We start from the raw sequence: 25,702 nt of genomic DNA, 5'->3' as shown, positions 1-25,702 counted from the left end.
GGAGGGGTAAATGGAAAGAAGACAGGAGAACAAGAGGGAAACAGACTTCCTAGTGCCCCAGGTAGTGAATTCTCAACTGTCTGAAAGGTGACCTGAGGAAAGAAGTTCACAGAAATCATTCAACTCCAAATTTATCCTTGATTCTGTCTAATGAATGCTGTCTGGTATTTGAGACTGAGCCCATATGTCTTTCTAACTATGGCAGTTAATTTATTACAAACTATATTTCAGTGTATGGAGAATGAATGATTCTGTTCTTAATTCCATTTTTCTTTTCATTTGCTTAACAGTGACTAAGCCCCTCCCCTACAAGCTAATCCTACTCTGCTGACAGATTCCTTTCAGTGATATCATTGCTTCACTGTTCTTTTTTTCCTTTTATAAAACCCTTCAACTTTGAATGATCTAAGCATCTCAACTAAAGGATATGTCAAAAATAAAGAAATGCAAGCATAAATGAATTGTGTCATTAAAACAATAGAATTTGGGGAGCACCTGGCCGGCTCAGTGAGTGAAGCAAGTGACTCCCAACCTCAAGGTTGTGAGTTCAAGCCCCACATTGGGTGTAGAGATTACTTAAAAATAAAATCTTTAGGGGCATCTGGATGGCTCAGTCAGTTGAGCATCTAACTCTTGATTTTGGCTCAAGCCATGATCCCAGGGTCATGAGATCAACCCCCTCATCAGGCTCTGTGCTGAGCATGGAGCCTGCTTAAGAGTCTCTCTCTCTCTCTCTCTCTCTCTCTCTCTCTCTCCCTCTCTGTCTCTCTCAGCAACCCCCCCCCCCGGCTTGTACTCTCTCTAAAATAAAATCTTAAAAAATAGAACTTTTTATAATTTATATAGAATCACTATTTTTTTTTTAATTTTTTTTTCAACGTTTATTTATTTTTCTTGGGACAGAGAGAGACAGAGCATGAACGGGGGAGGGGCAGAGAGAGAGGGAGACACAGAATCGGAAACAGGCTCCAGGCTCTGAGCCATCAGCCCAGAGCCCGACGCGGGGCTCGAACTCACGGACCGCGAGATCGTGACCTGGCTGAAGTCGGACGCTTAACCGACTGCGCCACCCAGGCGCCCCTATAGAATCACTATTTTTAACAATATCCTTGTTCTAAGGATATTGATCTCACCTCTAGGCTAATGACTGCCAAATTTGATTTTTCCATACCAAATTCTAACTCATACTCCATAATTCAGTTGCCTATTGAACTTTCATCAGATGTCTCATTGTCACAGCACCAAAATACTTAAATGGCACTTGATTCCCACAGAGTTCCCAGTAACAAATCCTCTCATGGTCCTTCTGTATCTCACTTGTTCCTGGGAATCAGGACAGCTTTGCTGGTGCCCTCATTTCAATAAGCCCATCATTAAGGCAACAACTTCAGCTTCTGCCTAAAGTTTCTCTCTCCACAAGGCTCAGGCTCAATCTAAAGTACCAAGGTCTCCTCCTCCCCATTTCCAGTCACATCTGATGAGGGAGCATAAAGCAAGCTGAGGACAAAACACAAGCTAGCAACCTCCCACCCCCAGGTAGGATTTTTGTGACATTCCCCAGGTAATCCTGGTAGCCCAAGAACAAAGGAAAGGACAGAAAACAAGTGGTTAAACTGACAGAGTCTCCATCAGTTTACAAATATCTTATCAACAGCCTTACCTCCAGGAACTCCCTACTATCTTAATGAGAATGCTTTGCTAGAGGTAAAACAACCCTAGCTTGACAATAGCTAGGCCTCCAGTAATCTGTGAGTCTTCTTTAGCATATGGAAATCCCTTTAAGAAACTTCCTCTTAAAAATGAAAGACTGGGACTTCATCAAGATAAAAAGCTTCAACACAGGGAAGGAAACAATCAGCAAAACTAAAAGGCACCAAAAGAATGGGAAAAGATATTTGCAAATGATGTATCAGATAGATAAAGGGTTAGTATCCAATATCTATAAAGAACTTCTCAAACTCAATACCTAACAACAAAAACAACAACAAAAATCCAGTGAAGAAATGGGCAAAAGACATGACTTTTCCAAGAAAGAAATCCAGATGGTTAACAGACACATGAAAAAAATGCACAACATCACTCATCATCAGGAAATACAAATCACAACCACCATGAGATACCACCTCACTGCCCTATGACCCAACAATTGCACTACTAGGTATTTATCCAAAGGATACATAAATGCTGATTTGAAGGGACACATGCAACCCAATGTTTATAGGAGCACTATCGACAATAGCCAAAGTATGGAAATAGCCCAAATGTCCATCAACTGATGAATGGATAAAAAAGATGTGGTATATACAATGGAAAATTACTCAGCACTCAAAAAGAATGAAATCTTGCCATTTGCAACAATGTCGATGAAACTAGAGTGTATTATGGTAAGCAAAATAAATCAGTCAAAAAATGACAAATATCATATGACTTCACTCATAAGATACAAAACAGATGAAAATAAGGGAAGGGAAGCAAAAATAATATAAAAACAGAGAGGAAGGCAAACCATAAGTGACTCCTAAATATAGAGAACAAACTGAGGGCTGCTGGTGGGGTGTTAAGCAGGGGGAAGGGCTAAAGGGTGAGGGGCATTAAGGAGGACACTAGTTGGGATGAGCACTGGGTGTTACATGTAAGTGATGAATTACTAAGTTCTATTCTTGAAAAAAATATATTTTTTTTTTCTTAAAAAAAAAAAAAAAAAAGAAACTTCTCTTGACTTACTTCCCCCAACTCCACAGTATATAAGCAGTCACTGTTCACAACCATCCAGTGCAGATCTTACTGCCCATGGGTCCTGTCCCATGCTTTAATAAAATCACCTTTTTGCACCAAAGATATCTCAATAATTCTTTCTTGGACATTGGCTCTGGACCCCCAACACTCCAAAACCCCGACAACATCCAACCACAATCCTTATGCAATTAAACCCTGTGACAGTTTATCTCACAGGCCTACATATAAATCTGTTTTAGACTTATAGTAATATCACTGTAAACTAGTCTGTTCTCTCTTTTCTCTCTACTCCCTCCTCTCTCTCTTTCTCTCTTTTCCTCTTCTTTCCTCCCTCTTTCTCAACTAAATTCAAAATGTTACATCAGCTTGTCCATTCCATTTATAATCTATGTTATAAGAGCTCCCAAGGAAAATTAGATACATGAGACTATATGAAAACTATATGAAGAGATCTCTTCAACTATGTTCCTCTTCATTGGAAGTAAATGGAATAACCATGATTTGTGCTTTCAAGCAAGGTATGCAAGATTTTCTATGTCCATTCCCAGCAGATGAACAATATTTTTGCAACAAAGGAAAAAAATGCAATTTCTTCATATTCTTTGTTAAGATCCTTTATTTATTTATAGTCAGATCTTGCTAGTTTTTTTATATTGCTATAAAGAACAAGGAGACTTTGGATTTCAGTGATGGTGGCCAAAGTAATTCAGATCATCCTCTGAAAAAAGGCAAACTGGAAAGAATAGATAACATACATAAAACATTGACTTGGATAAGTCAGGACAGCTAACAAGATTAAAGAATAGTTTATCTGAAATATTAGAGAAGTCAGAGATTCAGAGAGTTTAGCCAAACATTGGCATCTTTTGCCTTGACTGGTGGCATTTGCCAATTTTGGGTGAGGTGACTGAGATACTATTGAGCGTTTTTTGACAGGTTTATGCAGCAAGGATGACAAAATTGATTCCAGGCTTCCCAATGATAAGAGCTCCAGTAAACCATCCATCTTTGTATTAGCACTCCCAAAGAGTATTCTCTGTTGAGTCCAGAGAACCAGAATGAAACCCAGCTTCAAGTTAGTTATCTGAGTGGTTTAGAAAATATTAGTTGGATTAAAGTAATTACATAAGTAGGTGTTTGTAGACATTTGGAAAAGGGAGAAAAAAATCCCTTATGGAAAATGTAACATTTCTCAAGTTCCAACTAATTTCTACAAACAATTTTTAAATGAAATATCTGGCAGAAAACGAAGTATAAGCAAATACAAGAGAAGTCAGGACAACAAACAAGAATAAGTATAAACAACAAACAGCTCTAGATTTGATCATACATGAACTTAAAATAGCTATGCTTTTTTTTTCATTGAAGAGATTAAAAATTTTGTCAGTGAGCTAAAACTACACCCAGTGACCAGAAAGTTTATAAAGAGCCAAACAGAAATTCTAAAATTGAAAAGGAACCAAAATTAGGAACCCAACTGCTGTGTTTAGCAGCATATTAAACTTAGCTAATGAGGGAATCTATAAACTGAAAGATCAGGAAAAAAAAAAAAAAACCTTTAATAAGGAAGCACAGAAATAGAAAAGGATGCACAAAACAGAATTCAGAGTTTGGTGGTTTTAAGAAATATCCATAATATATCTTATATATTCCATATATCCACAATATATCTTAAGATATATCCACAATATATATTTGACATTCGTCCTCTCAAAAGTTAAGTTTAATTCCTCTCCTCTAGACTGTGGGCTGGACTTAATAATTTACTTCTAACAAATGGAATATGGTAGAAGTAACAGTGTAGAACTTCCAAAATTAGGTCATAGAAGGCATTACAATCTCTTCCTTGCATTCTCTCTCATTTCACTTAATCTGGGGATAGCCAGATACCCTATCATGAGACATGCAACAGCCTTATGAAATATAGTATCCACGTGGTGAGGAAATTGTGGCTTCCTTTCAAGAGCCATGTGAGCAAGCCATTTTGAAAGAGTTCCCTTTAGCCACATAAAAACCTTTAGATGAGTATGGCTCTAACCAACATCTCAACTGCAACCTCATGAGAGAGCCTGAGCCAGAATGATGATTGCTCTATAATTCTTGATCTAAAGAAACTGCATTATAACTAATGTTTGTTGCTTTAAGCTATAAATTTTGGGGTGGTTTGTTATTCAGTCATGGATAACAAATTCACAGAATAAAAGAAAACAGATGCAGTAAGAATTTTTTACACGTTATCTAACTGAGGTTTCAGAAAAAGAGAAAACTGAAAACAGGGTAAAAATAATACCTGAGGAAATATGACTGAGAATTTTTCAAACCGAAAACAAAAATCCATAGGTTCGTGAAGAAGAACTATTCCCAAGAAATGTAAATTAAAAAAAAAAATCCACATCTGGGGCACCCGGGTGGCTCAGTCGGTTGAGCGTCCAACTTCGGCTCAGGTCATGATCTCGCAGTCTGTGAGTTCGAGCCCCGCATCGGGCTCTGTGCTGACAGCTCAGAGCTTAGAGCCTGCTTCTGATTCTGTGTCTCCCTCTTTCTCTGCCCCTCCCCTACTCATGCTCTGTCTCTGTCTCAGAAATAAATAAACATTTAAAAAAAACCCACATGTAGGTATATTATAATTAAATTGCTGAGGGAAAAAAAGATAAAGATAAAAACTTAAAAGCACACCCCTCCAAAAAATGATAGAGGTACAAAACTATACTGAGAGACCTTTCTTCTCACCAGAATACAATGGGAACCACAGCTAATGAAATGGCTTATTTAAAGTTATAAAAGAAATTAGCTATTAATCTACAGCTATATAGAGAATATACCCTTTAATAAACAAAACAAAGATATTTCTGAGTAAACAAAAATTGTAGGTCACCAACAGGCCTGCAATAAAGAACTACTGGAAGTATTTCTTCAGGTGGAGGGAATATGATCACAGACAGAGGCACGGAAATGAAGAAAAGAAAAACAAAAATAATAAAGAACAACAGAGATGATAACTATAGGGGTAAATCTTAGTGAATACTGACTGTATAAAATAAAAATAAGGTTTTCAGCATTTAAAATGCATGTATAATTAAAATATATGAAAATAACACAGAAGGCAGAAAGGGGAAAAAGTCTTAAGAAATCACAGAAGTATTAATGTATATTAGATTCTAGTAAGTCGAAAAGCCATGTTATACTATTAAGAGTAGCCACCACAATAACAGTAAAAGAGTGTGTAACTAACAAGTAATGGAAGAGCAGAAACAGAGTTCAAAAAACAAAACACTTGACTAATCCAAAAGAGGATAAGAAAGAAACACTGCAGTTAAATTCTCTGCTCAGGGTCTCACATGGCTGAAACCAAGTTGTCAACTCAGGCTGCAATCTCACCTGAGGCTTATTAGGGGCCTCTTCCCAACTCAGTGCAGTTATTGACAGAATTCAGTTCTTGCAGGTGTAAACTAAGGACTCATTTTCTTATTGGCTGTCAGCTCCTAGAAGTTGTTCTCAGCTCCCAGAAGCCACCTTCAGGTCCTAGCCACAGGCCTTTTGAAACATGACGGCTTACTTCTTCAAAGCAAGTGGGAGAATCTCCTTCCAGTCTGCTATGACAGTTTCTTACATAAAGTAATATAACCACAGGAATGACTATCAAATCACCTTTGCCATATTATGTAATCTAATCAAGAGCAATGAGTCCACCATGTCCACAGGTCCAGCCCACACCCACAGGGATAAATCATGCTATGGATGAACACCAGTGCTTCGGAATCTTGGGAACTATCTTAGAATTTGACTTACCACAGTGTGGACTGTGGGGAGGGAGAGAATACAAAGGAATGGGAAAACCTTGAATGGGTAGAGAGTAACTGGAAAAGGGAATAAAATGGATTGAGGAGTGATGGCAAGGGGAAAAAGAGCTGAGCAAACAGCATTGAGGGGAAGTGGGAGCACTTAGAGCTTTGTCTGTCAATAGATTTTGTGTGAGGCAGACAGTAAGAAAGAGACAATAAGGACACAAGACCTTAAAGAAATTCTTCTATTACGTCTTAGTCCCTCTTAAAATATTTTCTTCAGAGACCGCCGAAAATATCTTAATTTCTTTCAACAAATTGTATGTGCAGTTATTTTTGTTTGTTTTTATGTTCTGCTTCACTGTTGCTCCTATCAGTGCAAATATGTGCTCAGAATGAACTTCAACATGAGCCAACATTGTTTTGATTATCCTGGAAAGATCAGGCTTAGAATGCAAACAGACCTTAAATAAAATCTCTAGTCCTTCACGTACTGGCTAAGTTATGTTTTTAAACCAAGAGCCGCTTATTAAGCACTATGTGCCTATGCTAACTGATGTTGCTTACTTTAGCTGATGATCAAGATATTGCCTCTAGTGGACTGTTTTATCTCCTATAACCTGGTTAAGTGACAGCTGTGATCACCAGCTTATCCAGAGTGACAATGAAATAACTAAATGTTGTTAATTGCTTCATTAACTTCCTTACGGATAAATTGCTTACAGATAAATTCCCTAATGTCCTTATGGTTACATGCATTAAAAAGGGTATCTATAACTGTCTCAAGTACATAATAAATGTCAGCTTCTACTATGATAGTTTTTATTATTTCTTGCATCCTGGTAAACCAAATAGCATATATTATTATTAAGTCATGATCTGAAAAACAGAAGAGTGAAATTAAAACATGTCAGGAGGAAAGATCATACTAAGATCATGCTTCCCAGCCTAGACTGCAAAAGCACCACAGAGGCTGAGGTTTTCATCTGTCTCACCATAGATTTTTTCTCAGAGCTCTGCTCTGAGTGTTCAGTGAGTACAGTAAGTGCTCAATGAGTACAATATTTAATAAATGAAAACAATATTCAATGTCTGAATACCAGTTGTATTTGTGGTGCACAATGGCCTTATTGAGGGATCCAGGTTCGGATACAGGTTCAAAGTAGAGGTAGAAGACTTACCTGTCAGAAAGTGAAGGGCTTGGTAGGGCTTAGGAGAGTGGAAAATAAATTATGTTCTTGATAGAAGATACTGTAAGTAATAAGTTCATTCATTTTACAAATATCCTTTGAGCACTTTCTATATGATAATAGATATGATAATAGATCTTGTAAGGAGTAAAGTATATGAGACATGATTTCAACTCACAAGAATCTTCAATTCAATAGAGAAAATACTTGTATACCAATAATTTCTATACAAGGCTAGATGAGGTAAGCGGCATGTGTAAAACAAAATTGTACAGTTTAGAGAAAAGAGATCACTTTAGACCATGGACTAGCTCAGTGCCATGAGCCAAATTCATCCTGTGGGTTGTTTTTGTCAAGGTCCACAAGCTAAAAAGGTAGTTTTCACATTTTGATAGAAGAATAAATAGATTACATATGGCCTGGACAGCCTAAATTTTACTATCTGTTACTTTACATAAAGTTTATGGACACCTGTTCACAATGAACAAAGAAGAATAAACAAAAGAAAGCTTCACCGCAGGCACACTGGATCTGGGCCTTTAACTGATGGACAGAGATATGGGATGGGGAAAGAGCACTTGGAACAGAGAAAATCGCTTGAATAAAAACCCAGGGGCAGTGGACTTGAGTGCACATCTGGAGAACAATGGTGACAAATCCTATTTGGCAGGACTATGAGGTTTATGAAGGGAGAAGTGGAAGAGTCTGGAATGATTGTGTGGTGGGTGGGCTAAAGAAGTTGACCATGCAGTCACCAAGGACATCACAGTTGCCAGGAAGAATTTCATGGGGTTTTTGCAATGGCCTCTCTTCAAGGACTCTAGAAGATGATTTGTTTCACAGTAGAGCACTATAGCAATGAGATGCTTAAGACAATTAGCCAGGAACGAATCCCATGCTTCATTCTGGCCACCAAATAACTTACGAATGCAACACGTATCCCCTTAACTTCAGCCTACATCAAACTGAAACTCCCAAACGGGTGCCTAAAGACACCTTGTTTTATTACATCTCATCTCCTCCACCATCTACCTCCCTGAAAATGTGATTTAAAATGGGACTTCAGACAGACCCTCCAGTGTAGCTTTTGTTTCACATGACACTATGTTATTAATTCATGACACTATATTATTAATAATATTCACCAACAAGTCGCAGACCCACTATTTCACCCTCATTTAGTGGCAATCTCCTGCAATCAAATAATTGTGCTTGTCTGTCTGGCCCGGGCACAAGATGCACTTACACAGACTGTTCTGCTGGTCAGTTCCATTTGCTGACAGCTCAGCAGGGAGGGCTCAATTTACTCAATGCATAAAGCTACTACATACACGTGGAACCCTGGCTGGGGAAGGGGGAAAAAGAACTGAGAAACACAACAGAAAAAGACATGCAAAGATGGAATGAAATGGAGGGTTGATTGGGAAATCTCCATTTGGAAAAAGGCACCTAGGCTACCCCAATTTCCAAGTCCCCTGAAATTCTGAGTGCCTCAATTTTCCTTCCTCACAGACTGAGAGCAGAGTCTTTACCTACAAATACATGCCCCCTAAGGCTGTCACCCTGGTCAAATACATTTCATTTTTCTGACTGGCCCTCCACTCATGCTCTGGACCAAATAAGGAGAACAGTTCTGGTAATTAAAAAGTAAATCAGGAAGTCAGACTAAGATGCAGTAAGGAAAAAATGAAACAGCTTGAGAAAAGGGAAGCAAAAATCACAGGAGACATAGTTATAAATTATTTTATAATAGCCACAGGGCAGGGCAGGCTCAGCTGACTGGATGCAGATGAGGCTGACTGGAGTAAACAGTGTCTGGACCTTGGGCCCTCCTTTCTGGCTTCATAGCAACCCCTCCACTTCCCCATTACCCTAGGTCTTTGAATGGTTCCTACCTGGGCAGTCTTTGGTCCCACTTGTTCTAAATCTCTTCTTTCTTCCTTTCTTTCTGTACTCCAATTAAAGTATTCCTCTTACTAGTTATAACCCCAAAAGTATCTCTTAAAATACTTCACAGAGGAGCTGTTGATCACAGCTCAGTATTCATATCCAAACAGGGAACAACAAGATGAATTCCCAATGGTAGACTGTCAGGTCATGGCAGGATCAGTGGAGGAAAGGAGGGCAGGAATAGGATAAGTGGAGGTGGAATGAAGAAGGAAAGGAAGAAAATATATACTGAGCACCGTTTAGTTTTACATATAGCATTATGTGAGCAGCTGCCTACATAAGATTCCCTAGACTAAATGGTTGTTAGTCAGGAACTTAAGACTCCATTAATCCAGATCTGAGATAATTCCTAAAAAACAGTGGTCAGGAAAGACAGGAAAAGGTAACTCTGTGACCCTCTCATCTCATGACCCTAACATTACATACACCTGGAGTGTGGACAATAAGGGTGGGCAGTTACTGAACTGTGTCAGCACTTTAGAAGTCAGTCAACCACTCCGAGGCCCTGTATAAAGCAAAGCTGTTGGGGAAAAAATGGTCTCTACACTTTCTTCTCGTTCTTAAATTATATAATTTAATTTCATCAAAATTATTAGATTCAGTTAAAATAATTGAATTAAAATATTAATTAACTATATGGTTAAAATATGTAATTCAATGAATTTTGTCAAATTTCCCCCTCTATAAGGTCATTCCTACAGCAGATAAACATACTTTTATTTCTTCCATCTTAAAAAAACAAAAACCCCTCATTACACTACTTCTCCCTCTGGGAACTGTCCTCTTTCTCCAATTCCTTTCTCAGCAAAATTCTTTGAAAGAGATGTCTTATAATCCCTATCTCTATTCTTCTGTCCCCATCACAGCACAGAAGCTCTTCTCATATCACCAGTGATCTCTAGCAGTCAATTCTCAGTTGTTGTTTCATTTGACTATTAGCAGCATTTTACACACTTCTCCACTCAACACTTTCTTCATTTGACTTCCAGGACACCACACTCACCTGGTTTCTGGTCACCCTTTAGAGTCTAACTTTCCGGTTCTTCCTCATCTCCCTGAATTCCAAACACAGAGGATCCAGAAAACAGCCCTTATTCCTCTTCTTTCTCTCTCCACTTAGGCAATCAATGATTTCATCTGTTCCTTGGCCTTGAAGACTATCTCTGGGCTGATGACTCCCAGACCTCTCTCTTGACATCAGACTTATACATCCAAAAGCCTATGTGAAAACATTCTTTATATACCTAATTGATATCTAAATTCAAATTTAACATGAAAAAAGTTCCCCAGCTTGTTCTTCCTGAAGTCTTTCTGGTCCCATCCAGTGGCAACTCAATCCTTCCAGCTGCTCAAGCCTACACTTTTGGAGTCACTGTTGACTCCTTTCTTTTTCTCACACACTACATTTCCTCCATCAGCAAAATCTATCAGTTCTTTCTTCAAAACATAAGCAGGAGTCCAGCCCTCCTTTCCATTTCCACTGCTACCATCATCTCCTACTTGAATTATTTCAGTAGCTTCTTAGAACAGTCACCACCCATGTTAGAGACAGACAGAAAGCATAGCCAAATGGAGTAACTGGGGAGAATTTAATAAAGGAACTATTTACAAAGGTATCAACAGGATTAAGAGAAACTCAAAATGATGGCCAAAGTGTCTGCATCTAATAAGGCCACTGGGGCCTTATCAGTAGTAGTAGTCACTACTACTCTTAGACTTGAAGGAGCAAGGAGTGGGAATAACACACATATGTTCACATGCAAACACACACATACGACAGAAACTGTATTCTTCAGTGGACAAACTCAGTTAGCCTGTGGCAACCACTAGGTATGAAGATGGAGAAATGAACATCATTAACTGACTGTCCTCCTACCTTCTCATCTTCTGATCATGGACATAAATGAACCCCAAGCCAGAATACAAGAGAGCTTCCTAACTTCGTGCGTTCCTCTGGGATATAGAGCAGAATGGAAAATGACAGAGAAGGGATCTGTAGGGAAAAACAATATATCTGGCAAAATATCCTCATCTGCAAAACAGAAATAAGTATTATTGTCATGAAGTAAAGTGAAATAATCTACATAAAGAATATAGCACAATGTCTAGCACATAGGTTTTAGGGAAAAACAATCTTATTTGCCTGGTATCATATTTCCAAGTGTGGAATTTTATGGAGCTATGCTTTCCATACTTCCTATCATGACCAATTAATGGGCTGTAAACTTCATGGGTTTTCCAAGCATTTTTTTCTAAGAAACAGAAATGACCAGCATACATCTCATGAAGTAAGTATAAATATTGTCTCAAAAACATTCATTTCAATTAAATTCAATTTAAATACACATAAAATTAAAACTCAAAATAATACCTAGGACTCAGAATGTTTTTTCTCCTTCCATTTGGGAGCTACTGAAGCCTTGGCTATCTCACCCCTCACTTATCTCATGACCACTACTTCCTTGAACTGCTCTTTTGTAATCTAGGATTTTGCTAGCAAAACATCTTTGGCTCAGATGAAATTCAAAGGGGTATTGCCCTGGCTTGGGTACCCCAACTGGTAAGCTACACTGGAAGACATATTATTTTAGTATTTAAAGATGGAGTTGTTCAAATTCTTGAACTCTGCGATCCAAAAGGCCTCACAATTTTGCAGGAAGGAAGAAAATTTCAAATGAAGATATTCATTTGAAATGGTTTTTCAAATCCTATATTGCTTGTGTCACTGTTTTACCTTATGAACATGATGGAGAAATTCTAGCTACAGGGAATAAACAGCAAACTGTCTTCTTTGAGGTAGAAAAAGATTATAAGCTAATCGATTATGTTACTATTCTTGGACCTGTTTGCCAGTTAATATGGTCTTTGACCTCCCATCCTGAAAGTACTTTACTGATTATCTGTGAAACGGCTATGCTCTTGAAACTCTATTTCCAGCCATTAAGGAGGAAGGGGAAGATAGTGATGTAGTTTCCTATGAAATCAAAGACATGTGCATACAATGTTTCCATTCCTCAGGTGTCAAATCTAAGATTCTGTGATTAACAGAAACAGAAAAGAGAAATAAATAAAAGGAGCCAGAAGAGAAAGAAATGAAAGAAAGGAGGAAACGGACAGCAGCAGAGATGAGAGAAGATGGAGAAAAGGATTTCCAGGGCAAAAAGGAGGAAGAGAAACCATTACCTGAAATCTTTATTCCATCAATTCCCTGTCACATCCTCTATGGATTTTACTCTGAGCCAGGGAAGTTCTAGGCTTTTTTGGGAGGGTATGATTCTGGTTTTCTATATCATTGTGAGTTCCTCCCATATGACAAAAGTAGTGATATCACAGAAAAGAAAGATGAACTTGTTGATTTTCATCTTCTTGAAGATACAGAGGATAATACCATCCAAACTATCACTTTCAGCATTAACCAAGATATGATGTTTTTTGGAATGCAAATGCAATGCTAATTGCTCAAAACAGAGCAATTCAAGTCTATATCCTAAATCAGAAAAATCCTTCATTGACAACTATGGTGGACTACTGGCACTTCAATATGCATGACAATATGCATGGATGGATTAAAGGCATCTATCCTAGCTTGATGACCATTTCTTGGTGACTACTGGAATAGATAATAATATTTTTGCTTTCACCATTTTTTCTGAATTTGAGCTAAAGAAAGCCATCAAAGCCCAAGTGCTGTTGCTCAGGTTTGGAACTGAAGCAGAGCCAATTACAGAAGATATTGAAGATCCCAAAGCCTACGGTATTGAGAACGCCAGAAGAAAAAGAGAACATGATAAGTTAATGAAAGAAGTGAAAGAAATAAAGGTGGGAAGAAAGAACAACTCAAAGCTTTGAGGAAAAAAATTTGGAAACTCCTAGAAATGAATGAATAATTACCAAAGCGAGGCATCTAAGTGGCTCAGTCATTTGAGCATCTGACTCTTGATTTTGGCCCAGGTCATGATCTTAGGGTCATGGGATTGAGCCCCGTGTCAGGCTCTGCACTAAGCACGGAGCCTGCCTAACATTCTTTCTCTCTCTCCTTCTCTCTCGCAAACAAACAAACAAAATTAAAAAAAAAATTACCAAAGCATACACAATTTAAATGAACAGATTTTGATCTAGATTCCAAAATTCATGCCAAGATTGACAGCTTATAAAATTCAACAAGTGGGAAAGGAATTTGCTTCGGAAGAAGAGAAACATCAACTTGGCTTCATGAAGCTACAGAACAGATTTCATGATTCATTGTAAAGTGATACTATTGGGGAGCCTGGGTGGCTCAGCTGATTAAGCATCTGACCTCAGCTCAGGTTGGGATCTTGCAGTTTGTGGGTTTAAGCCCCACATCAGGCTCTATGCTTACAACTCGAAGCCCGGAGCCTGCTTCAGATTCTGTCTCCTTTCTCTCTGCCCTTCCATGTTTGCACTCTGTCTCTCTCTCGCTCTCTCAAAAATGAATAAACATTAAAAAAAAATTAAGAAAAAAAAGCAAGTGATACTATTGTGGTTCATGCCATACAAAGTGATCACAAGTATCTTCCTATAGGTTTGTGAAGCCCTCTAAGTACTCCAAGTCCAAATGAGTAAGTCAATCAAAGAGAAGAACAAGTAAATTGGAGAGGTTTGAAAAAGGGAGCTGGAAGAAAGGGTGGCCAGAAACATACAGGTGGGATTATTAGTGTGCTGGAAGAATCGATTACAGAAAAAAGGAAGAAATGTCAGCATAAAACCCTAAGTGAAATTATAGTGGAAGATCAAATTGAGAAAAGGAGGAAATATATAAAAACTGAAAGGGCCCAATTTAAGATTCAGCAGTGAAAAAAAAGAATGGAAGAAACCATACAACAGTAAATCTTATGACTATGACGATCCCAAAGATGCTCAAACCATCAAAGAGGCCCAGTTGTAACACGGCAAACTTCAATCTGAAGACAGCCTCAGACTATAAGATACCTGAGCACATGAGAATAAACACTGTCAAGAAGAAAGAGAAACTGGGACACCCAGACTCCATGGCCCATTCAAAGAAAATGCACATGAACAAGTGCATCCTCTCTCTTCAAGACCTTAAAGTGGCTGTCATCAAAGAAATACAGTGCCCGGTACAAGAACTGAAGAGCATTCAGTCGATTCTTCCCCACATATCCCAGCATATTCCTAGTCCCCAAATGCCCCAGATACACCCAGGAGAAGTTCCAGAAAAGAGATTTCAATATGATGAGGAAATGCTCCTAGTTTTAAGCAACAGTAAATGAAGAGTCAAGATGGAAAGGCTCCCTGAAGTGGAACAGGCAGCATCTGCAGGCCCAGGTGGAGGATTCCAGGTACAGGAAAACTTAACAAAGAATGTTGGGAGAGGTATAAACAGCTTATCCAAAAAGAGAGAGATGGTAAAACTATAAGCAGAATAGAAGAAATAGTTTGTCAACTAACGATCGGAAAGTTTGGCGGTATGATATACCTAGAAGTCCTTCAGACGGTTTCTGTGAATACAACGCTTGGAGAGCTAAAGATCAAGAAACTTTGAAAGGAATTACTGAATGCAAAAGAAGATGTGGTAGGAAAAGCTTGCTCAAGTGTGATGGGAGCTGATGACAAAGACCAAGGAACACACTGAAAAGCTTCATCAGATGAATGATTTATGTATCGAAAAGAAGGAACTTGAATCTCGGTTGAATACCTAAAGAACCACCAGGGCACTGCCTTCCAGGGCCCTAGGAAAGCAGACATTGTGGCAAAAGAAAAGGTCACAGAACTGATCCAAGTCCAGGCAGAAAGGATTTGGGTCTTAAAGGAAGAGGTTTCTTTTACTTCAGAAAGGTGGTCTCATCCTCTCACCCATTCAGCCTCCACAAGAGAATAAGATGAAGCCCGTATGCATTGTCTCTAAGTATGCCTTTTTCTCAAATCCATCCAGGATTTCTGACATAGAACTGACCAGAAGTTGTTTCCTTGTCTCCTGCAACAATCCTATTATTTTAAAGTAAACTTATCTAAAAGTCTAAGACCAGATCCAGTCATACAGTTTTAATAATTTTTCTCCAACTTGGTTACCTTAGAACTGACTGAAGCACTTAACATCTATTTCCTATTGAACTGAATCATTTTTGATCTGTTTGGAACCCAGCGGATTGAATACGGAGTCTCAGAAGGCTGTACCTCAAAATTGCAAGAAAGCATCTGTAATACATCGTGTCTTAGTAAATTTGTCTCTTGGTTATCGGAATTTTTAGCCATTGGCAAGACAAACTATCATTCAGCAATCTGTGAGAAAACTTGCTTTTTTCCAATGCTTGGAAAATAAACTCTGAAGTCAAGTGTTCTCTGAGAGGACAAAAAGTAAAAGCACAAACTATTCTGTCAACATTATCTTAGAATAAGAAATGCAAATTAGAATTCAGACATTGTTAACTTCACAGAGCAGTTATTTAAGGGTTCAGGATGCAGGAAACACAGAGTAGTTTGCTTTGGACTGGCAGAAATCAGGAGACTACCCAGTTTCCTGAATCACCTCTGGTTTCAGCAAATTACTCAGCTCTGAATGGAGTAGTGTGTTTTACAAAATGGTCAATAAGGAGGCTTTTCTCTGAAGATGTTTGCAGCTCTACCAGTATTCTAGGTATTTCCATAGTTTCTCATGTCCTATGCCATTTTCTTTCAGGTTCTAGTAGAGTCGTTTACTGTTTTTGATATAGATCCAGAAGAAATGGTAGGTTACATTGCCCTGAGAGATCATCTCTAACAATCACTTTTGATTGTGCATAACATTTTTTTAAGTTTATTTATTTTGAGAGACAGAGAGAGAGAGAGAGAGGGAGAGAGAGAAGGGGGGAGCATGAGTGAGCGAGCATGAGTGGGGGAGGGGCAGAAAGAGAGGGGGAGAGAGAATCCCAAGTAGCCTCCTCACTGACAGAGCCAATGCAAAGCTCGATCTAAGAACCATAAGATCAAAAAAAAAAAAAAAAAAAAAGACAAAAAAAAAAAAACAAAAAAACAAAAAACAAAAACCATAAGATCATGACCTCAGCCAAAATCAAGAGTCAGATGCTTAAGTGACTGAGTCACCCAGGCGCCCCATGATTGTGCATAACATTTTAACTAATTTGAAAGTGTCCTTTTCGTTTGGAGGTTAAGTGCTCATGGGAATTCATGGCTGTACCCACTTATGGTCCCACTGATATTTGGATTTCTATTAGTAATAGAACAGAGCAATTTAGATTCAGAGCTCTAATATTGGTCCATATTAATGAGCTACTCCACTGAGCTGTCCCAGAGTATAAACTGATTGCTGAGAAGGAAAGGTGAAGAAGCTAATATTGCATCAATGCAGAAAGTGACTCAGCAATGTCAAGTCTTCCTAACCTGATGAGGTTGCTGATCTATGCCCCAAATTAGATAGGACTTGTTTCTTCTCATAGATTTTTTTCATATTCCTAATTAAGAGGTCTGAATAGTTGAGACCTATTACCATAAGTCTCTGGTATAGGAGCTTCTATACTGGAGAACATCCCTTACCTGCTTTTTCTGTTGTATGCCCTAAACTATGTGTGCCTTTCAAGCATTTTAAAAAATGTGTCAGTCATTAAAATAAACAAATAAACAAATAAATACATACATACACACACACATTAAATTCAGTTCGTATTTGTGTGTGCATGTGTGTGTGTGTTCAAGTATGTATTTGTATGTATTCTCTGTAATGTAAAATGTATCTCTTACTAAGAGATCATAGTCTCAAAGTATTTGAAAGGCACAATGCAAGAACACTTTATCCACTCTCATCTCTCACTTATTCTTCCCCAAGAAGTTACTTACCTGACTAGCAAATTTGGGAAAAAAAATTGACCAGAGTCCTTTCTCATTCTCTTGTCCCTACAAGCTCCCTCTTTTGTCTTCTCTTACTCTCTGTAGTAGACAAAATAATGGCCCCCAAGATATCAGGTCCTAAAATCAGGAACCTGTAAACAATACCTTATATGGCAACATCTCTGCAGCTATGAATAAGGATTTTGAGATGCAGATATTATCCTCGATTATAGGATTGGGCCCTAAATGCAACTGTTGCATCCTTTAAAAGGGAGGAGGAGGAGATTCTATACATAAAGTCAATCTGAAGACAGAGTAGAGAGAGATTTCAAGATACTGACCTTCCCTGAAGATCGAAGTGATGCAGTCACAAGTCAAGGAATGCTGGCGGTCATTAGAAGTTAGAAGAAGCAAGGAATGATTATCCATTCTTCAGTTGCTGGAAATTTCAAAAGATTAATTTTAAAGGTTCTTTCCATGCCCTTAGTGTGAAAAGATTACCAGACTTATATCTATGAGTGAGGTGAGATATCCTGAGAATTGGGAAGGCTCTGCACATCAACTTGTACTTCAACATGCCTCATAATAATAATGGCCAATACACTGAGTAATAATTACATGCAGAACATACCATGTACATAATTCGGTGAGGTGTGCATCATTACCCTTGTTTTACAAATGAGAAAACTCAGAGTCACAAATAACTTATCCAAAGTCCTACAACCAATGACAGAACTAGGTTGTACATCTACTTTGATTTGCCTCCAAAAACAGAGCCCTGTCCACTTCAACTTCAAGTGTCTCTCTAACACAGAGACCTATCCTTGGTTTCCTGAGACTGGGCTTCTGTATGTTAACCTGTTCCTCAAGCAAGCTGTATGCTGCAGTTTGTACATACAAAAATATACATAATAAGAAATTCTTTACATATTACATAACAAGAAATTTTGTTCACAAGAAATGACATTACAAAAATATCAGGGTTAGAAAAATGCTTAAAGATCCAAATAGCGAATCTTTTTACAGAAAGGGAAAACAAGGCCAACAAATTTGCATACATGTCTAATATGCAACCAGCTAATCAAAGCAAATTTCCTTGCAATGTAAGCAAATTTTTAATACTTTGTAAGTTCTAAGTGGAAAGTAACTCCAAACTTACTTGATCATCCAAACACTGTAAAACTTCGATTAATGTCTCCGTTACTTTTCTCTTCCCAAGCATATATGTAGGGCTATATGAAGCTGATGCCTTGTAATGGCAAAACCACCCCTACTTTTTGAGGGGTTGTGGGGGTTTGGGGATCCCATGATCAGAATACTAACTGTATTTAAAGTGGTAATCCCACTTCACAAAACAAACCCCAAATATTCCCACAAGGTCCCATCAAGTCACAAATTAAAATTCTTTTAAATATGAGAATGCTACCGAGCACCCCTGAAACACAGTGTGGTTTGTTATTTTAGTTTTCTGGGACATATTCTCGTTTGCTGTACTGGCTTGCTACATATTTATTTGGCTTCAGGTGGAACTGTTACTGCACATTTAAGAATATTTATTACCCTCGACAATCATAAACGAAATAAACGGTGAATGCATGTGCTGAGAAGGGAGGAAAAACGTTCTGAGTAAGGCTACACAGTATTTGTTCACGCCCTGTTGCACCAATACCTTTCCCCACAGGAATTTCCAAATACCTCCGGCCAGGTAGCAAAGGGCAAAACACAGAAAAGCCCCAGCTTTGAGCCCAGTAAGGAGGCCATCCGCCCACCCATCAGCCAATCTGAAGCCGTATTCCGCACCTGCCCACTGCTTGAGCGACCTTTCCCCTACGGCCCGCTGCGATCCCCTTTTACGACAGTTTTCCGGCCTAATTTGCGGCCGCTACTGCCGTATTTCCTGGGCACCTGTGTCTGAGCGGTTTGTGCCTGCTCGTGTCCGCGTCGCTCTCTGGTAGGGGCGTGAAATTTTGTGGCTGCGGCATTTGGTCTGGAATGAACCGCGCTCTCGGTGGAGGCCGGGGAGCCGAGCCAGAGCCATGGTGAGTGCGGTTTTCTGGTCCCCTGGGCGATCTCGGGCCCAGGCCACAATCTCAACTCGTGACCTGGGAGGAGGGGAGCCGAGGTTGTCTCCCCAGTGAGACTCTGAAGATGTAGGGCCCCGAAGAGTCGCACCCTCTAGGACACAGAACTGCTGGCACAGCTCTCTAGGGCCTTTGTGTTCTACTATGGCCTTTGTGCAGGGTGCTGCAGTCCCTGGTCCATTGTCTCCGAGGCTGAGAGATTAGTGGAAACGCGTTTGATTAGATCTGCCCTTCCGCAAACATCCTAACAGTACCTTCTCTACTTTGCTCTTTTTCCTTGGCTCTTGCCGATACATCTCTTCTCGGTTCCTGAACACATTTGGGCGTCGGTTCTGTGGTGGAGAGACGCCCCAGTGCCGAAGGCACTCTGAAAAGCGAGTCTAGTGAAGTCCACATTTGACGTTGAGATGCGTTATCAGAATTCTACAGTGACCTTAAACAGTTCTTTCTCTAGCAGAAATTTTATTTCCATTATTCTTGATTGAACTTGAATGTGGCCTCATTTGCCCGGAGATGCAAAAGACGTTTTCAAAGGGAGGGAAATCATTCTTTTCACTGCTGTAAAGGTAAATATGCAAGTCGGCTCGCCCTTCCTTTTCACAGTGAAAATCCAGTATCTCTACAATGAATTGGACATAAAAGTCCTTTTAAAGGGCCATTGGGTAGGATATTTTCATCCTAAAAGTTGTTTCTCCCTTTGAAATAAAACTTGTGATGAGGTGGAATGGGAGAATGGGTACCATAGGGAAGGGTGATAATTAAAAGAAGTAAATATTTACTCTGCTTCCCCTTACCAGGCCAGTACAGTGGTAGCAGTTGGACTGACCATTGCTGCTGCAGGATTTGCAGGTTTGTTTATGGTTTGGAAGTGGAAATGAAGCAGGGAAAGTTGGAGACTTTTTAATTACTTTGTTGCTTTTGTTTTTAGGCCGTTATGTTTTGCAAGCCATGAAACATATGGAGCCTCAAGTAAAACAAGTTTTTCAAAGTCTACCAAAATCTGTAAGACTTACTAAACATTTTTGCTAATTCTTTGCTGTATTATGAAGCCCAGAGTCACATTTGAAGAGGGTAAATTTCCAAACATCCATGAAGCTCTTAAGAGATTACTTTGGGCCCCTTCTCTTGCTTCCCGCAAGAAGGGTTCTGAGCTTTGTAATGTTGTTACCCTGAAAAAAATCAAAATGTTTTGTGTGACAGAATTGGGGCTGAGGGATTAACACAATTCTGGTACCATGAAAATCAGTTCTACTTCATTGTGTAGATACTATTAACTCCAGCATCATTTGTCCACAAATTCTTGCCTTCCCTCATCTGCTCTACATCACAAAAACACAGGAATCTAGGAATCTGAAGTGATCCATTCTTAACTGTGTGGCCCTGGCATTCTCTAATAGATACTTGGATATCACTGGAATTAAGTAGGCTATAGAGTATGACTGGATATGAATGTCACACCTTCCATGGTCACAGTTCAGAATGAAATTGGCTGTGGCAGCCTGTTGAGTATTTATTTTTATTGTGATTGAATGTGAGAGAATAGAGTGATGGTAGGCTTTACCAATATGATCTCTGACATAACAAGGTCAGAAGAGCTGGTAGCATAATTTTCTCGATACTTAGTCTTGTTTTAGTAGTTGCCTTGACCCTCAAAATACCCTTGACTCACTCATCTGAAAACATCTCCAAATCCTTTTCTTGAGGCACTTGTTTTTCTAAAACATATAATCATATTCTTACATCAAATTTTTATCTGTAACACAGCTAACTTGGAATAATCTTCCTGTTATTCCCAGAACTGGCTTTGAGGCACTGTTGTTTTGTCTTACATTTTTAAGACAGTTTTTCTGGGGAAAAAAAAAAAAAATATGGATGTTTAACAATCATTAAAGTATTTGCTGCTACTTACAAAGCTAAAATACCATAGGAGTTGCAGTTAAAATTCTCTGAAAAGTCTTAATTTTTCTGCTGTTTCTAGGAACAGTTATCAAAATTAAACTTTCAGTTTTTCAGTTATCAACTTTAATAAACATTGAGTTTATTCTAATAACCCATTTTTACTAATGCATTTCCTCTTTCAGGCTTTCAGTGGTGGCTATTATAGAGGTGGGTTTGAACCTAAAATGACAAAACGAGAAGCAGCATTAATACTAGGCGTAAGGTAAATAATTTCTAATATTTGTAATATTTTTCTACAATTCTAGAGCTATGAGCAAACAAAAAGATCTTTTGTTAAGAGTTATAATAGTTGTATACATTTTTAAGATCTAAACACTCCCTACAAGTCCATTGAGAAGGCACTCTGGTACATAAGCACTCAATTCATTGAAAGGCTTTTAAACAGATAATTGCAGTGCTCAGTGTTGTTCTCTAGAACACATTTTTTTTTTTTTTTTTTGTGGTGAAATTCTGCCTTCATTTCCAGATACTTAAACATGTTTTACCTTTCAGTTAAAGGGTTTTTAGGATTATTAAGTTCAACTAATTTTTTAAGAATGTCTTATTTTTCTAAGGAGCGGTTTAGTTCCTTGATTTAGAATATTCATCTTCCTTATGTGATATGAAAGAGGTTCCTAAACCACTTCTCATATTGTTTTGATGACTTGACTCCAGTTTCACAGCATCTTTAATTGGCTTTTATATACAATTTTTTAATGTGATCCAGACATAGTCTTAAGTAAACTATACCTTTTCCTTTTTAAATTAGCCCTACTGCCAATAAAGGAAAAATAAGAGATGCCCATAGACGAATTATGCTTTTAAATCACCCAGACAAGGGTAAGTACCTGTTAAATTCTTACACATGTTTTAAAGTGACTAGTTGTTACTAGTGGAATAATTTCATATTTAATTCTTGGCTATTACAAGGGAAATGCTTAAATCTGTGTGTAAGCACTGTTGCCCAGGCTGGATCCGTTTTCCGGTGTCTTAAAAGAATAAATCCTGAGTGAAAAAATTTATAGAATAATGACCATGTCATTTGAAAGTAGGGGTAAGCATTAACAATGTTTTCAGATCTTAAGTAGTGATAAAATGTGACTTCTAAATACTATTAATACTACTGTTTTTTTTTTTTGGGGGGGGGGACATATTCTTAAAGGAAATGTTAAGTTTCAGTTAAACTAAAAATTTAATTTTTTCTATCCATTTAGACCTTTGAACTATAGGTTTCCTAGTTAGAAACCTATAGGATATATTTCTCTCTGATACATGTCTAAGCAGCCTTGGCTGTGTTCAAAGAAAGCAAATAATTATTTAGGAATACCAAAATAGAGACCACAAAATACATGTTCCAGTGCACAAATCTTTTTACTTTTGTAGGATAGGCCTTTCATTAAGAGTGTTTTGAGTTTAAACTTGGTTGTGATTGTTTTTATCTGACTGTAGTAGCCTCCTTTAACGAAATTTAGCTTGCATTAACTGGGGGGGCTTCTGATTCATTTAGTATGGTGCCTATAACATTGCATTTCTACCAAGCTTCTTACTGGGATGCTGATGCTTGCTGGTCTGAGAATCACACTTTGAGAATCATTGCTCCAGCAGAGTAGTAGGAAAGCACCTGCAGATAACATCATGAAGGCACAATTAGTAACATGAAAAGAGAAAAACTGTGAAGGATAGAAAAGGAGTGCAAATCATAGTGGGGTCTTTCCAACAAAGCTCAGAAACCTCTGAGAACATCATGTTTTCAAAATAACAGTACAATAAATTCATGTTCATTTACAACTTATAATCATCATAAATAGGTAACATACACCATTTCAAGGTCACATGTGGAGGTGTTTTCAATCCTATTTGTCAAGTTTAAGTTTTTAAAGGTGCCATTTTTGTGGAAATATTCCTCATGTGATTTCGTTTACTGTTGATCATACATATTACCATACATTTGGTGATCTGGTTGCAGTGTCCTCATTATTTTCTGCTAATTCCACCTATCAGATGAGCATAGGGATCCTTGAAGAGAATAGGTTTTCACCAAGCAGAAATTAAGAAGCCATATTATAACTATTCCTTTTGGGGCGCCTGGGTAGCTCAGTCGATTAAGCAGCTGACTTCAGCTCAGGTCATGATTTTGCGGTTCGTGGGTTTGAGCCCCACGTTGGGCTCTGTGCTGACACCTCAGAGCCTGGAGCCTGCTTCTGATTCTGTGTCTCCCTCTCTCTCTCTCCCCCTCCCCCACTCCGGCTGTGTTTCTCTCTCTCAAAAATAAATATTAAAAAAAAAAAATTTTTTTAATAAAATAACTATTCCTTTTTTCTTTCTTCCTATAGGAGGATCTCCTTATATAGCAGCCAAAATCAATGAAGCTAAAGATTTACTAGAAGGTCAAGCTAAAAAATGAAGTAAATGTGTGAATTTTAAGTTCTTGTTAGTTTATGTGTATGCGTGCTAGCTTTTTATAATAAAAGGCCTCAAAGCTACAAATTTTAAAATGATTTAGCACAAGCTAAACCAAAGCTTGGGTATAAGTTTCTTTGAATTTGAGAATTTTAAATCAGATGATAAAATATTTGGAGATTTAACACTCAGTAATTATGGATAAATGCATACCATCTGAATAGAAATATTTTTCATTATTCATTTAGCAAGTAATTTCTTACCCACTTCAAGGCAAAATGAATGTGACAGTCTGACTTTGAAAGGGCTCCCAATCTAATGGGATGCTGATAAACTGGTAATTAAAATACAGCGGGGATAGGGGCACATGGATGGCTCAGTCTGTTAAGCATCTGACTTCAGCTCAGGTCATGATCTCACAGCTGTGAGATCAAGCCCCACATAGGACTCTGCACTGGGCATGAAGTCTGCTTAAGATTCTCTCCCTCCCTCTCCCAGGCTCACACATGTATTCTCAAAAAACAAAAACAGAAACAGTGGGGTATTAGGATGGCATGAATTCACACAGGTTTGTTATAGGAGGGATTCATCTTATTGTGAGAAAAGGCTGTTCACAGTTCAGAAAACTGACCCCACTGCTTGTAACCTTAAATTTTAAAAATGAATTTAGGTACATCTTTGACCTAAGAAATATATCTAACTATATTATTGACAATTTAGATTTCATACATTAAAAACTACACCACTGTAAGATGTTAGAGTATAGGTCTTGTTTTTAATCAAGAAAATAATTACATTGTATTGAACTAGCCACTTAAAGAAATGGAAGAAATATATATATATATATTTGCATAATAAAGTTTTTCATTTGCTATAACCAAGGTTAACTATAATTAGTAAAACTGAAATGCTCTCAGTTATCAAAATACTCAGCTTGGACTACTGGAGAATTTATACTCCTATTTAAGTGATATTTGAGGGTAAAATGGCTATTGGCCTAAACCTCAAACCTAGGGATCTTAACCACAAGACCTGTATAAAACATATGAAGTAAATAAGTAGTCTGTGGCCACCACTGGAAATACTATCTTTAGCTCTAAAATGGTAATTTATACTACCTATCATCTAAACCTTTAAGTCATCTTAAAGTTCCTAATTGTCAGTGGAGAACACAAGACCTTCAAGGTCAAAATGGTGGAAGGCAATCATATTTAGTGTTGGAACGTGTTTACCTGCGCTTCAGAGTTGGGTTAGACCTGCTCTAGGTTTATTTCCCATCCTGTTTCCTTGTTTAAAATCTGATCGAGTCCACTTGTTAAGATTTAGAGTATGAGAAAGCACCAGTTTACAGCAGCCATGGGTGTTACATATGAGAAGTCTTTTTTAGTAAAGAGGTATGAAGGTAGTTTGTGATTCAAAGTAGTTATGTTCTAGAAGTTACTGAAACACTGAATTTAACAAACACCGAACCATTTGTTCATACCTCTGAACTTCTGGGTCCCATTTTTATCAACCAGTCAATATATAACCTTGTTTTATGTGTGCTTCTATTTAAAGACATCTTATTCATGTTGTTGATTCATTAACATTAAACTTGTAGTCAACAATATGGCTCCTGTCAGCATATCGCAGCCTTGTGTTTAGGAATGCTAGGCAGCACTTCACTAGGCTTGAGGACAGTTAAACAGGAAAGCCATCAGTAAGGACAAAAATGTGAAGAACTTGGCATTAAATGGACCACAGAAGGCATACTTGTTTACAGTATAAATGAAACAAGGCAAGCTTCACTTTGGGCACTGGGTGATTAAATTTTCACTACTCT

The 25,702-nt window shown here is 38.2% G+C and overlaps 1 protein-coding gene and 1 pseudogene across 4 annotated transcripts; both read left to right on the top strand.

Moving 5' to 3' along the window:
- Positions 1-8,354: 8,354 nt before the first annotated feature.
- LOC115522864 lies at positions 8,355-19,376 on the top strand (annotated as a pseudogene).
- DNAJC19 (DnaJ heat shock protein family (Hsp40) member C19) lies at positions 19,342-23,978 on the top strand. 4 transcript variants are annotated; one of them, XM_030329863.1, is made up of 7 exons: positions 19,342-19,500; positions 20,000-20,108; positions 20,340-20,391; positions 20,471-20,544; positions 21,624-21,703; positions 22,250-22,320; positions 23,814-23,978. In XM_030329863.1, the coding sequence occupies exons 2-7, from the start codon at positions 20,034-20,036 to the stop codon at positions 23,882-23,884; spliced, it is 423 nt and encodes a 140-aa protein (XP_030185723.1). In that variant the 5' UTR covers positions 19,342-19,500; positions 20,000-20,033; the 3' UTR covers positions 23,885-23,978. The 4 variants fall into 4 exon arrangements, with proteins under 4 accessions (XP_030185723.1, XP_030185724.1, XP_030185722.1 ...); XM_030329864.1 differs by having other exon boundaries at positions 19,997-20,108; XM_030329862.1 differs by having other exon boundaries at positions 19,886-20,108.
- Positions 23,979-25,702: the final 1,724 nt, after the last annotated feature.

Source organism: Lynx canadensis, chromosome C2 (assembly GCF_007474595.2).
Source record: "Lynx canadensis isolate LIC74 chromosome C2, mLynCan4.pri.v2, whole genome shotgun sequence".
Classification (NCBI taxonomy): Eukaryota; Metazoa; Chordata; class Mammalia; order Carnivora; family Felidae; genus Lynx; species Lynx canadensis.
This window is presented reverse-complemented; position numbering and strand designations above follow the sequence as displayed.

Coding starts and splice junctions, on each gene's coding strand:
- DNAJC19 (XM_030329863.1), top strand. CDS start 20,034: ATGTGGCCTCATTTGCCCGGAGATGCAAAAGACGTTTTCAAAGGGAGG. Junction 20,109..20,339: donor TTCTTTTCACTGCTGTAAAG/GTAAATATGCAA, acceptor TCCCCTTACCAG/GCCAGTACAGTGGTAGCAGT. Junction 22,321..23,813: donor TTTAAATCACCCAGACAAGG/GTAAGTACCTGT, acceptor TTCTTCCTATAG/GAGGATCTCCTTATATAGCA.